Consider the following 14419-nt stretch of genomic DNA (forward strand, 5'->3'; position numbering starts at 1 on the left):
CTGAGACGGACCCATTTAAATAATATTGGCTGGCATTGGGGCGGCACGGTGGTGTAGTGGTTAGCACTGTCGCCTCACAGCAAGAAGGTCCTGGGTTCAAGCCCAGCAGCTGGCGAGGGCCTTGCTGTGCAGAGTTTGCATGTTCTCCCCGTGTCCGTGTGGGTTTCCTCCGGGTGCTCCGGTTTCCCCCACAATCCAAAGACATGCAGGTTAGGCTAACTGGTGACTCTAAATTGACCGTAGGTGTGAATGGTTGTTTGTCTCTGTGTCAGCCCTGCAATGACCTGGTGACTTGTCCAGGGTGTACCCCGCCTCTCACCCATAGTCAGCTGGGATAGGCTCCAGCTTGCCTGCGACCCTGTAGAACAGGATAAGCGGCTACAGGTAATGGATGGATGGATGGATGGATGGATGGATGGCTGGCATTGAGTGGTACATCAGATATATTCCATTCAGCTAGCATGATACTGAATGAGTCAAAGACGAGTAGCTGAATGGAATATGTTTGATATACCATGAAAAAAAGCCAGCCAATATTATTATTATTATTATTATTATTATTATACATACACATTCCTTTTGGTTGTTCAGCGCATCTTTCTCTTTCAAAATTCTCTCAACAGCTTCCGTATTTAACAAAGCAAACCTGGTGGCCATGTTTATTTACAAATTGTCACAGTCATGCGCTAGCACGGAAGTTTTACGTCTTTGACGTGTGACATCATGTCTTGATAACCATGCAATATCATAAACCATATTCAGTGCTCATTCTCCACTGGGTAGAGTGACATAATACATGTAGGAGAAGCGATATGCTAACAATATTGCACACTATCAAACTAATCAAATGAATGAAATCTGCAAGAAGGGAATAGAACACGTTTTTATTCCATTAAAAACATGTCCTGTATGTATAATATTTAAATAATGTTGGCTGGCTTTGAGTGGTTTATCAGATACGTTCCATTCACCTAGCATGATACTGAACAAGTCAAAGACGAGTTTAATATCATGCTAGCTGAATGGAATATATCTGATAGACCATGAAAAAAAGCCAGTCAATATTATTATTATTATTATTATTATACATACACACTCTCTTCATATCAGTATTCTCAAAGGCCAATGCGACCTTACCCGCGACTTGGTGCTGTTAGCGCGACAGTCCACTTAGCTTCCACCCAGCCTAGCAGTATCAAAGGCCAACACTCACTTACCCATGACTCGGTGCTATTAGCGCGGCAGTCCCATTACCTTCCAGCCAGTGTAGTGTTAACGCAGGCCAATGCTAGCGCAATCAAGCCAAATATTGTTATTATTTTCCCTGTGTAATTTAATTAGTTACTTTTAAAATCAACATCAACGGCTACACACAACAGAGCGACCTGGCAGCCAAAATTCTCTCAAAACCTTCCATTTTTAACGAAGCAATGTTTGCTTACAAATTGTCACAGTCACTCACTAACGCAGAAGTTTTACATCTCCGACATGTCTCTTTTCCAGTTTTTTTGATGTCCATTGGTATGTTTTTCTCTTGTGAATATGTGTGAAGAATATATAATGAAGTTTTGGTGTTCAGCACATCTTTAGTTTCACTTTTCAGTTTATTGATTTAGTGCTTAAACCTAGCACTGGATTAGCCTCGTCTTCTCTCTTTCCCGGCAAACAAAGAAATGATTGTGCGCATGCGCAACAGAAAAGTTTAGTCACTGGATCTTCACATGAGCTCTGACGTGTGATGTCGTGTTATCTTGACAACGTGCAATATTATAACAATATTGCACACTCGTTCTCCATTGGGTAGAGCGGCATAATACATGGAGGATAAGTGATATGATAACAATACTGCATGCCATCAATAAACCCACTAGAAGGGAATCAAATATATGTTTTTATTCCATGGAAAAAGTGGCCTGTGTGTATAATAATAGGCAATATGCTGTTGTGTTAATAAAACTACATTAAATTGACTTGTGTGTGTGTATATACAGCTCTCAGCCAGTAGCAGGTGAGAGTGTGGAAGTGGATGAGGGTTGTGCACAGAATTGTTGGGACGCTCCCTCTGTTCCTCTCAGCACTGGCCTCCAAGCTCTAGATCAAACTCTGCTCATCCATCTACAGAACTGCTCCACCCAGCTACTGGTGAGTCGAAATGATCAAAACGAATACAGTGTTTAACCACACTTATCGACGCTTAGCCTCTTTAGGTGTTCTATAAAACTTTGAATCAGGAAAAGTCATTTTTCCCCATGTGAATTCGAAGAAATGACTGAGGTTATCTGACTTGGTACACAAATATAGCACCTGGTTACCCTTCAAAGCGCAAAGCATTATGGGTATGTGAAAGTAATCAATAGTTTCATTGTCAAGCTTTTGAGGTTAGATTTTTGCCTTCCATTTAATATCACAGACATCTATCACTGTACTTGTACCTTTAATGCATGTGTATGTTGTATTCCATGTTTGTGTGATTAACAGTCATTTTGAGGTGTTGTGTGACGTCTGTGCAGAGGCTGGGTACCTTTGGGCCGCTGCGCTGTGGGGAGATGTACGCTCTGGATCGGCTGCTCCGGGAGGCTCGGGTAATGGAGCTCATTCGTCTGGCTGTCCAGGACACAGCAAGCAGTGATAACCAACCTGAGGAAGGTTAGCCCATCTGAAAAATGGAGTTCTTGGTCAACTGTATTTCGTGTTGTATGTTTGAATTGTAAATGTAATGGGTTTCTTCGTGAAACAGTATGATGATCAGCCTAAATTTATATTTTGTGCTCATGTCTTCTTTTTCCTTATTCTCTCTGGGTGGTGTGTGTGTGTGTGTGTTTGGAAATAGTTGTTCCACAGTTAGAGCAGTGCCAGGGGGCTGTGTTGCTATGGAAGCGTTGTACGACTGGCTGTGGTGTGTTCAACACCTCCACAGAGGCCTTCCTCCAGACGCTGAACAACATGTATACAAGCAGAATACCAGAAAAAGGAGCCAGCCTTTCAGACACAGGTGTGTGTGTGGGGTGGGGTGGGGTGGGGTGGGGTGGGGTGGGGGGTCGGTTTAGTTGCTTTGGCAAGTGTTCATCATAAATCACCAGGCGAGTGCTGGTTTCCAAGTTAAAATAGCTTTGCAATTTGATCTGTGAAATAAAAACAGCCAATTTGCATGGTTTGTTTTATACTGGCAGCGTTTTTTTCTTAATTTCCCTGAGGGAACCTGCCCAAAGGGATCAATAAAGTTTTATCTAATCTAATCTAACACTGAATACTAAAAGGAAAAGTTCATTTATCTGCTTAAGGATTTCTTTATAAGAAACAAAAAGTACGTTTATACCTCGCTCACCCACTCCACATGTGTATATATCCAAAAGGGCTTTTAATGTACATCATGAGATCAGATAACCAAAAAAACCAATATGTCATTTCCTTCTGTTAGTATTTGTGCATCTAGTGGAAAGGATTTTGGAGAAAAAGCTGCCCAGACGATGTGGAAGTGCAGCTAAAGAGATTCTCACAGTTTTCCAGTTCTGGAGCTACCTCGAGGCTGAGGGTGTGAGTGAACTGGAGACGCACATCACCGAGCTGGCTGAGGAGGGTATGTTTTATTTATCTGTCTGTTTTCTCCCCAGTGTATGACCATGTGACTGAAGATGCAAACTGCTCCTTTGTCTTTTATATCATTTCTCAGCAATCAGTTGGCCATTTGAAAACAATTGAGATGCTTGCCACTCCTTTCCTCTCATTATCATCTCATTTGCCCCTTGTGTTTCTCTTTTCACCTTTGAAATCTAATCTCCCCATACAAACACTCTGATCCATTTTCCCTACCCTTCTGGTTTCGGTTGCAGTCTGGCTGGTGCAGTGTCTGCAGTCTGGTGATCAAGATGTACTGCTGAAAGCCCTTAAAAAGCCCCCGGAGTGCAGTCTGAAGCGTGAAGGCCTGCGTGCCGTCAGCATACTGCTCAGGGATCCACGGGGGAAGGTGTGCAGCAGCGCCAGTTCTCTGTTACGCAGCCTTGCCGAGCAGCCACGCCACAGAGAGAGGGTATGCCATGGGGAATGGGCTGTTTTTGGTTATCAGCTGGGTGCGATTTGCTGGGGGGGATGGTGGGGATCATCCCCCCCCTCTGGTTTTTATCTCTAATGAAAAAAAATCCTCGGGGACAACCCCGTCAATAAAACAAACAAACCAAAAAAAAAAGTTGACATGACAGGCATGTTGTGACACAGATTTCTATGGTCCACGTTGCACTCACTTTCAAAATGACCCGAAGTGGCAGCTTTGATGTTCACGAACGTCTAGGGTTGCCAACCGTCCCGTATTGGGCGGGACATCTCGTTTTTTGGGTAATTTTAATTTGTCCTGTCAGGGACAGATCCTGCCCCTCACTCCAATGCTATGGTGTAAATTGCGTAATTGCCGTGAGAAGCGCTATTACAGTGAGTCGCGGTCATCTGCGATTTAAAACCATTCACTGTTGCCATATCCTGAATTTTTAAGCTATACTGACAAAATAGGCATCAAATTAAACTAGAGCAGATGGTGCAGCCAGTGGATACAGCCTAACTGTTCGATAAGGATAGCAGATAGCTTAAAAAAAAAAAACTTCCGAAACAGGATAGACCTCAGCCTATAGTAGGGGAGCTTTTCTGCCTCACTCCTGCCTTTGTGATGTCTTTCTCTCTTCTTCTTCTGCAATGAAGCATTGCAGAAGGTTCTTAGGGTTTTCAAATGGACAATTAAGCAAATATCAGGGTTTTACAGCTACAGCAAATACTTTTTCAGGTTATGACACTGCCTTCATAAATATGGCCCGATGAATTATTTGGCCAAAGTTTAAAAGAGAAAAATGAGACAATAATATTAGAATTGTTTGTTATTTTGCATTAAGTTACTTAAAAAGATCCATTAATTGGTCTATTAATTTTTAAAAGCTCTATTTTAGAAATGAATTTGTAGTGGCCTACATTTGAAACACTCACCTAAAGGCGATTCGGTACTGTAACTATTTTGGGGCGCTGGGGTGCGTGTACAGGGTCTGTACCGGTACTTGTCCGCACCCGGAACAAAGTGTCCCTCATTTGGATATGAGAAAGTTAGCAACCCTACGAACGTCCCCAGCAAATAGATAGACTGTAGATAATCAGATTGTGAACATGGATTTAGCGCCATGAATCACATCCTTACTGATGAGCGCAACAGAATGAATGTATCCACACTGACAGCCTTCTTTTCCTCGCTGTCAATGGGCCAGACGTGCGTTCCTTCCCTGCTGAGAAATTCGCAGAAATGTGGATTAAAGAAGGGCGAAACACGGCGGATAGCGCATCGACAGGAAAGCAGAAAAGGCCACATGAACTGCGCCATCACAGCAAACTGTTCTTTTAGTATTCATGTATTTTAGTGATTTTCGAGTCACTGTCCATTTAATCCGGAGGGAGAGAAACATCACAGCAACGCGACAAGCAATGCGAACTTTGTTGTGTGTTAGTGTTCATGTATTTAGTCAGAGAGATAGGAAGATGAATTTACTATCTCTGGTTTAGTGTTCGTTTTCATTTAGTGTTATTCATTTGATATCATCGGATGTTATTGAGCTGTTAGCCTATTGTTACCTTAATTTTGTGACGTTTCATGATTAAAAAAAAAAAACATCCCCCCTTCTGGTTTTTTGACAAATCGCACCCTGGTTATCAGTGTTGTAGTCGAGCCACTAAACCTCGAGTCCGAGTCCAGTCTTGAGTCCCCAGTGTTCAAGTCCGAGTCATTAAAGAAAATTTCGAGTCCGAGAACAAGACTCCAACCGCAGCATTTGACGGTGGCTGTTGCTGCCTTTATGTGAAAGCATCTCTGCTGCTGTGTTGGACTAACGTTACTGCTTGACTGCCACCTTGTAGTTAATAGGCTACAGATAAAAAGCTTGTTCATCACTCAGCAAGCCCCGCCCACTATCAACAGGGCAAATAACATGAGAGAGGGTTAACACTAGCTAGTTCATTGCTCAGCAAGCAAGCCCCGCCCACTATCAACAGAACAATGAACACAGCATGTCACTTCCTTCTCTGGGTGGAGTCTTACCAAATGACGAGTGAAGTTTGAGGTCGTCCCCGTCATCCTTGATAGTTCTTCTACATATGGAACACACAGCAGTGCATTTTTTCCCACTGCACGAGAAGTCTGTATAAGCAAAGCGGACAATCCGAGGGGCTTCTCTCCAGGCATTTTAGCGCCATTAACGTTAGTTTGTTCCTGAACATGACGTATGAACAGGTGAATGTGCGTTCTCTTTATCAGGGAGTGTGAAGTATTCTGTCAGAGATGGTTGGGAGACGGATTTAAGTGCAGAAGGTGTGTTTATTAATGCAAGTGAAGACAGGTAAACAATCCAGAATGGCAGGCAAAATCATAAAACGGTGAAACAGGCAATAGGTCAAGCGAGGCACAAACAGGCTATTGGAGACTCGGCAGAATCAAAGACGAGAAAAAGGACAACAAACAAGGAAGGAAATAAGGCTTGATAATGTGTCAGCAATGCAACTCAATACTTCGCAAAGCAAGTGTGCTTTCACAGTTGTTATATAGGTGCGCTGATTGTGCCTTAATCCTGTGCAGGTGCGAGTCGTTTATGACGCGTGCGGGAGAGTCCGTTTGGCGCACGCGCACTGTCCAGAGTGCACCTGAGAGTCTATCTAATGCACGCGCCAACGCATGCAGGTGTGACACTCTTGTATGAAATTAGTACAAAAATTAACATACATATAAATATCTTATGCCAAATTATTATGGCATGTTGCAAAAAATAAAGAAAAAATCCGAGTCCTCGTTTCCAATTTACGAGTCCGAATGCAGTTAATGCACCAGTCCAAGTCATCAGTGCTCAAGTCCAAGTCAGGTCACGAGTCCTTAAAATTAGGGCACTACGGTTCATTGCAGGAAAGGAAACAAAGGTGAACTGAGTAAAGAACAGGAAAGAGACAGAGCATAGGGAAATTAATACACCCAATAGATTAAATTGAATAAAATATACATCCAAGTTTCTATTTCTATTTTTAATGAATTACAAAAACACTGATGATAATTTTTGTTTTACTGGGTGGATTTTCAAATATAGGATAAAATGCTTTTAATAAAATGTGTGAAGCACATTTTATCTAGTCACAATTTATTGTATATTTTGATTATATTTATATTAATACAGTAAATGTATTAGTAGAGTGTAACCCCATACTTAAGATAAATCGATCGACCTGGTTTTTGATGCCGTTGACTGTATGATGTTCGTACGTACGAACGTGTAGCACCACAGGGAACCCGTCTGTAAGTGCAAGGCAACGTATCTAATTGATAAACACCTGACCACCGGACAAAGAAATTTGTATCTTTATTTACATAACATAGGTAGGTTTTTAATCCAGCACTTATTTTTAATTTGCATTTTAGAAAACAACGTGGGATTATTTACTAACACTTCTTACAGAAAATATTCACAACAGTTTCATATAAAACTAGTTAAAACAGTTTTATTAATCCACTAGCTTGTTGGAGAATTGACAGTTTCTGTCATGTAAGTGCAGGAAGAGTTTTATTGATAACACGTGAGCAAACAGATCCAAAATGGAGACAAAGGCAGAGTCGAAAAACAAGCAGTGGTCGAATGAGGCACAGACAGGATATCAGAGGTAATAAAATACTCACAGTCCAAAAACACAAACAGGGTCAAAACCAGAAAGGTGACACAAAATGCAAGGCTCTTGCAAAGTCTGTGTTACTGAGAGTCCTTATATGTATGCGCTGTGATTGAGCTCTAATCAGGAACAGGTGCATGGTAATTAGTCATAATGGCACTGCGCATGCTTTATAATCTGCAGCTGTGCGCTCCAAGCTCCAAAACACGTGGACATGAAAGATGTAACCAGACAACTGTGAGACATATCTCATCATTATCTCTAGCCGCTTTATCCTGTTCTACAGGGTCGCAGGCAAGCTGGAGCCTATCCCAGCTGACTACGGGCGAAAGGCGGGGTACACCCTGGACAAGTCGCCAGGTCATCACAGGGCTGACACATAGACACAGACAACCATTCACACCTACGGTCAATTTAGAGTCACCAGTTAACCTAACCTGCATGTCTTTGGACTGTGGGGGAAACCGGAGCACCCGGAGGAAACCCACACGGACACGGGGAGAACATGCAAACTCCACACAGAAAGGCCCTCGCCGTCCACGGGGCTCGAACCCAGACCTTCTTGCTGTGAGGCGACAGCGCTAACCACTACACCACCATGCTGCCACTGTGAGACATATCAAGTTTGATATTCAATCGTAACTATATAGTAATGATGTAAAGAGAAAGCGCTGGTTCACTGCTGTCCACCAGGCACCCAGCAGAGTCTCACCATAATAAATGTCGTGGTGGTGTTTCTGGCGCATGGCATGAGGTGTCAAAGAAAGGAATAATGTATTCATAACTGTGATGCGTTTCTCATTACTCGTATCAATGCAGTAATTTACTGAGAGAAAATATACGACACTACACAGTTCGATGGTTTATGTGCTATAATTCTTTATTCTATTCAGGTTGATTTTGTGCCCTTGGAAATATTTTGCTCATACACTCATCAGGAGCTCCGCTTTTAGGCAGTGCATATATACACCAGTGGCGGCTGGTAGTCTTTCAAACAGGGGAGGCTGGTCGGTTACGATATTTCCAGATTTTAAAAGAAAAAAGAAAAAAACACATCAATTTTGCCCATACTCTTGCCTCTGATCTGGCTGATTGTTGGCAGGGTCACAAACTGTGAAATAACAGGTTCTTTTGGCCCATTAGCCTACTGTCCAATATACATGATGGTGGTGTTGGGGGGAGGGGGGTATATTTTCACATTTTATATTTTAAAATTGTGGCATGTTGTTTAAAAATTGATAATTATTGAAAACAGCTCTTTGTCAGGAACCTCAGCAGTACCAGCAGAGTGTTCTGGAATAGGCACAAGCACTGACCTTGGGGAGCCAAACATAGAGCTGGGTGCCACACATGTCATTCAATGACACTTTCCCTATATTTTACTTATTTTGACTGAGAAATGTTTTATTGACAATTTTGATAACCCTTCACTTTTAATCCAGGTCTGTAGTGTGAAATGTTCTCGGCTGTGTTTTTGTTTAAAAATGTTTTCCAAATTGTAGCTGTGTTTAATTCATATCCAGAAAAATATATATATTCCAATATAATATACTCAGCATAAACATTTTAAATAGATTCTATATTTTTGGTCCATCCATGACATATTACTAAAGTAGCCTATTTACTGTTGTTGATGTGGGTCACTTGCTGTTAGCCAATTCACTTTCTCGTACCAGGAGAGCTGAAAGGAACGAGTATTATTCCCTACCTTTTTCACCAAGTCAGTTTGAGGCGTTGGTCTACCCTGCTCTTTAATTTTAATTTTTTCCTCGAAAGGAAGACTGGCAAATGGCTTCGCCAAAATTAAATCAGCAATGCTTGGCATCCGTGCGCAGCTTTCTTGCTAGCTGACTAGCCCCCTCAAGTTCAGTCACTCAAATAAACGAAATTTCTGGAACTAAGATAGCAAACTTGACAACACTATATTTACACTTTATTTACAATGAAAATATATACAAACTAAAAAAGCTGGTAGAAACCGTATGTAATGAATGAAATCGAAATGTAAGCTGATCTCTTACAATACACCACAGCACTTGCGAATCCGCATGGGACTGAACTGAAATTCACTGCTGCCTGTCTATAGTTGAAACGAGCTGTCAATCAAAGAAAATATCCGGCCACTTTCACCAATCACCAGTCTCCTCGCGGAAACTGCCATGTCCCTCCCACTGTGAGGCTCGGAGTCCGTGGGCGGGCGTTTTCACAGTATTTGTCCAATAACCGTCTTGCATTCTGAGATTGAAAAGCGCAGAGCTCCCAAATGCCATTGAAGTCCACTGAGGCTGGGAGTCCGTGAGACTCCGTGGGTGGGCGTTTTCGCAGTATTTGTCCAATACTCGTCTTGCATTTTGAGATTGAAAAGCGCATAGCTCCCAAATGCCATTGAAGTGCACTGAGGCTGGGCTGCATCGCGCTGTCACGAGGGGGAAAAACTCACGCACACATTAGGCGAACTGGGGAAAGTTATAACGGAATGATTTCGCACTGTAGTTGGGTTGAGCACATATATTTCTAAGATTCTGGATCTGAAATAGCAATGTTATAAGGTCGGCTATAACATAAGCCTAGCGCAATTCATCCTACACGATGTTCGTCATTTTTAGAGGAGGCCGAGCCTCCCTCATTGTCTTAGAGCAATCGCCCGTGATACACACACACACAGCAGGGAAAATAAGTATTGAACGCATCAACATTTTTCTCAGTAAATATATTTCTGATGGGGCTGTTGGCATGAACTATTGACATGAAATTTTTCACCAGATGTTGGTAACAACCCAAGCAATTCACACATACAAAGAAATCAAAACATATATGCCCATAAATTAAGTGGAATAAAGTGGAATGACACAGGGAATAAGTATTGAACACATGAAGAAAAGGAGGGGCAAAAAGGCATACCCTGTGTCTGAAATCACTCCCCACTCACTATAGAGGATGTGCAGTCACGTGACCCACATGTGTGTACTCCGCCATATTGGACGGCATCAGGATTGTTTACCTTGCGCGAGCGTAATGGATCCAGGCAGTAATCCCCAAGAAAATTCGGAAAATACCCCATCTACATTGCGCGATTACTTGTCTAAGTTTGTTCAGCATCTTGAAGGTGACGTGAGGCAGTGTTACGTGGAAAAGTGTTCCAGGTTGGGGATTGCAGATCCGTACAACTTGCCGCAATCCTTGTTCAGGGAAATTCGGAGCTGAGGTGCCGGCGATTTGCCCGATCTGGCCTACCATGACATTTACAATTTTCTCGTTAATCGTGAATCGTGTTACACTGGCAAAGCCCTCAAAGCTTACAAGAGCCTGGAAGCTTATAAATATTTTGTTGCGGGATGGGTATCCCAACTATACCTCTGGAAGGTTCCGAAGAAGAATGTCTACTTGATAACCTCACGGGTAAGTGGCATTAAGGCGTTTATCATAAAGAGACTATGCAGGACGTTTTATCGTAAGAATGTTCGAAATCTAAACTGAGTTCCAGATAATGACAGGGTTGTAAATATGTATGTTTTTGTCTGAAAAACAGTAAATCAGAAAGCTGCGCACGTTTGCGCGGAAGCTGCGCAAATGTGCGCAGCTTTCTGATTTACTGTTTTCTTCTCATACTTATACTTCCTGTTTCATGGACTGTAACGGCATTTGTTCATTTAGTAATTTTAATACATAATTTACTTTGATGAAATTATTCAGACACTCCAACGCCCCCCCCCCCCCCCCCCCAAAAAAAAAAAATCGGATCTGCACGATTCAGCCGTGAAAAAGGCGCATCCGCCGTTTGCATCCCTGTTTAAACTCGTAGGTTAACCGACTTTAACCGGCTAATGAGGCTCGGTGGTCGGTCAAGATTTTTTTTTTAGTTTTCGCCATCCCTACTATGGATTGGCCTTTCAAAGGCATATATGAGCCAAAAAGATAAAACATTGTCATAGACTAGGCCAGGGTAGTAGGGCTAGGCATAGCCATTTTAAACGTTAGAGACTGTCTAGTTTCTAAGTATGCAGTTATCATTCAATCCGAAAATCAACTTAACAGATGTACTAGGAGTACTGAATTAGAAGATTACACCTATCTGATATGAAGTGTTCACTACAAATTCGGCTGGTAGAACTGGGGTACCAGTTTTCTCTTCGCACAGCGGACACCCATTTTGCACGTCTCTCCTCGTCTGCAGGGAATCTATAAAATGACAGGCCCTCCTTTTGGCCCTGTCTATTGGTACAACCAAATGCTGAACCAAGATATAACCATTCTCGAAAGATCTACTCCCACACACTTGATAATTAGAACGGGTTCGTCTAAGTTCTATGCGCGGCCTTGCCGTCCAAGATGGCAGATAAACAAATATCACGTGACCTCGTGACGTCACGTGCATGCTCTCTATAGGCACTATATAGTGGGGATGCCATTTTGTAGTGCTGTCCAAAACCTTAGTGAGGATTATTTACACCCTATATAGTGCACTCAAAGTATCCCACAATGCATCACGAAACGTAGTGTACAATGATGGTCACTAACCAAAGCAATATATCCCATCATGCATTGCGGTCGCGCTGAAACAAATCAAATTAAAAGTCTCAAATTTGATTTAATAAAAGGCAGCGGCAAAGAAGAAAGTATTCAGCCTTGATTTAAAAAAAACCTTGAAAGATGCAGATACTTAATATTGATTGATTAATGTGGGAAAACCCACCAGCCGACTGATCTGGCATGTTTTAATTGTGCGACAGTAATGATGTAAATACCAGCGCGACGGACTAGTGTCTGAAAGCGTTTTTTCATTTTACCAATGAGCTCACTATATAGTCCTCTATATAGTAATTCCTTATATAGTGAGTAGGGAGTAGTGAACGAGTGAGCAATTTCGGACACAGGGATAAAAAGCCAAGAAACCAGCTGAAATCTGTCAGTATTTATAAAGCAATCCTGCCCCCTATCAGTGCAAATTAATATCGGCTGGTTTAGTCCTAATTGATGGCCTATAAAAAGGTTTCTCATTACCAAGGTGTCACACAAGAAGCATCTCATGATGGGTAAAAGCAAAGAGCTCTCTCAAGACCTTCGCAACCTAATTGTTGCACAACATACTGACAGCATTGGTTACAGACATATTTCTAAACTTCTGAATGTTCCAGTGAGCACCGTTGGGGCCATTATCCGGAAGTGGAAAGAACATCATTTCACCATAAACTGGCCACAGCCAGGTGCTCCTCACAAAATTTCTGACAGAGGAGTCAAAAGAATAATCAGAAGAGTTGTCCAAGCGCCAAGGACCACTCGCTGAGAGCTTCAGAAAGACCTGGAATTAGCAGGTACAGTTGTTTCAAAGAACACAATAAGTAAATGCGCTCAACCGCCATGGTCTGTATGCACGCTTACCGTGCAAGACTCCATTGCTGAAGAAAAAGCATGTTGAAGCTCATTTAAAGTTTGCTGCACAACATTTGGACAAGCCGATGAAATACTGGGAGAATATAGTCTGGTCAGATGAGACCAAAATTGAACTCTTTGGATGTCATAACACACGCCATGTTTGGAGGAGAAATGGCACTGCACATCACCCCAAAAACACCATACCACCAGTGAAGTTTGGAGGTGGGAACATCATGGTGTGGGGCTGTTTTTCAGCATATGGTACTGGCAGAACTGATATAAATTGAAGGAAGGATGAATGGAGAAATGTACCGAGACATTCTTGATAAGAATCTGCTGCCATCTACCAGGATGCTGAAGATGAAACGAGGGTGGACATTTCAGCAAGACAATGATCCCAAACACACAGCCAAGGAAACTCTCAATTGGTTTCAGCAAAAGAAAATAAAGCTGCGAGAATGGCCCAGTCAATCACCCAACTTGAATCCAATTGAAAATCTATGGAAAGAACTGAAGATCAGAGTTCATAGAAGAGGCCCCTGGAACTTTCAAGATTTGAAGACAGTTTGTGTGGAAGAATGGGCCAAAATCACACCTGAGCAATGCATGCGACTAGTTTCTCCATACAGGAGGCGTCTTGAAGCTGTCATTACCAACAAAGGCTTTTCTACTAAGTATTAAATAAATTTCAGTAAGTGTGTTCAGTACTTATTCCCTGTGTCATTCCACTTTATTACACTTAGTTTATGGACATATATGTTTTGATTTCTTTGTATATGTGAATTACTTGGGTTGTTACCGACATCTGGTGAAAATTTCATGTCAATAGCCCCATCGGAAATATATTTACTGAGAAAAATGTTGACGCGTTCAATACTTATTTCCCCCTCTCTCTCATATATATATATATATATATATATATATATATATCATATCTCATTATCTGTAGCCGCTTTATCCTGTTCTACAGGGTCGCAGGCAAGCTGGAGCCTATCCCAGCTGACTACGGGCGAAAGGCGGGGTACACCCTGGACAAGTCGCCAGGTCATCACAGGGCTGACACATAGACACAGACAACCATTCACACTCACATTCACACCTACGGTCAATTTAGAGTCACCAGTTAACCTAACCTGCATGTCTTTGGACTGTGGGGGAAACCGGAGCACCCGGAGGAAACCCACGCGGACACGGGGAGAACATGCAAACTCCGCACAGAAAGGCCCTCGCCGGCCACGGGGCTCAAACCCGGACCTTCTTGCTGTGAGGCGACGGTGCTAACCACTACACCACCGTGCTGCCCTATATATATATGTGTGTGTGTGTGTGTGTGTGTGTATAAAAATTTGAGTATTCAACACCATATTTACCAAAATAT

The 14419-nt window shown here is 42.3% G+C and overlaps 1 protein-coding gene across 4 annotated transcripts in view; it reads left to right on the forward strand.

Annotated features, from left to right (window-relative positions):
- The window catches only part of ripor1 (RHO family interacting cell polarization regulator 1), a 241345-nt gene that overhangs the window by 218581 nt on the left and 8345 nt on the right, over positions 1 to 14419 (forward strand). For all 4 annotated transcript variants that reach the window (XM_060923946.1, XM_060923945.1, XM_060923944.1 and 1 more), the window contains exons 15-19: positions 1992 to 2142; positions 2511 to 2646; positions 2831 to 2992; positions 3419 to 3577; positions 3831 to 4027. In XM_060923946.1, the coding sequence (XP_060779929.1) occupies positions 1992 to 2142; positions 2511 to 2646; positions 2831 to 2992; positions 3419 to 3577; positions 3831 to 4027 (805 nt within the window). The remainder of the gene's footprint in view (positions 1 to 1991; positions 2143 to 2510; positions 2647 to 2830; positions 2993 to 3418; positions 3578 to 3830; positions 4028 to 14419) is intronic.

Source organism: Neoarius graeffei, chromosome 6, assembly GCF_027579695.1.
Source record: "Neoarius graeffei isolate fNeoGra1 chromosome 6, fNeoGra1.pri, whole genome shotgun sequence".
Lineage (NCBI taxonomy): Eukaryota > Metazoa > Chordata > Actinopteri > Siluriformes > Ariidae > Neoarius > Neoarius graeffei.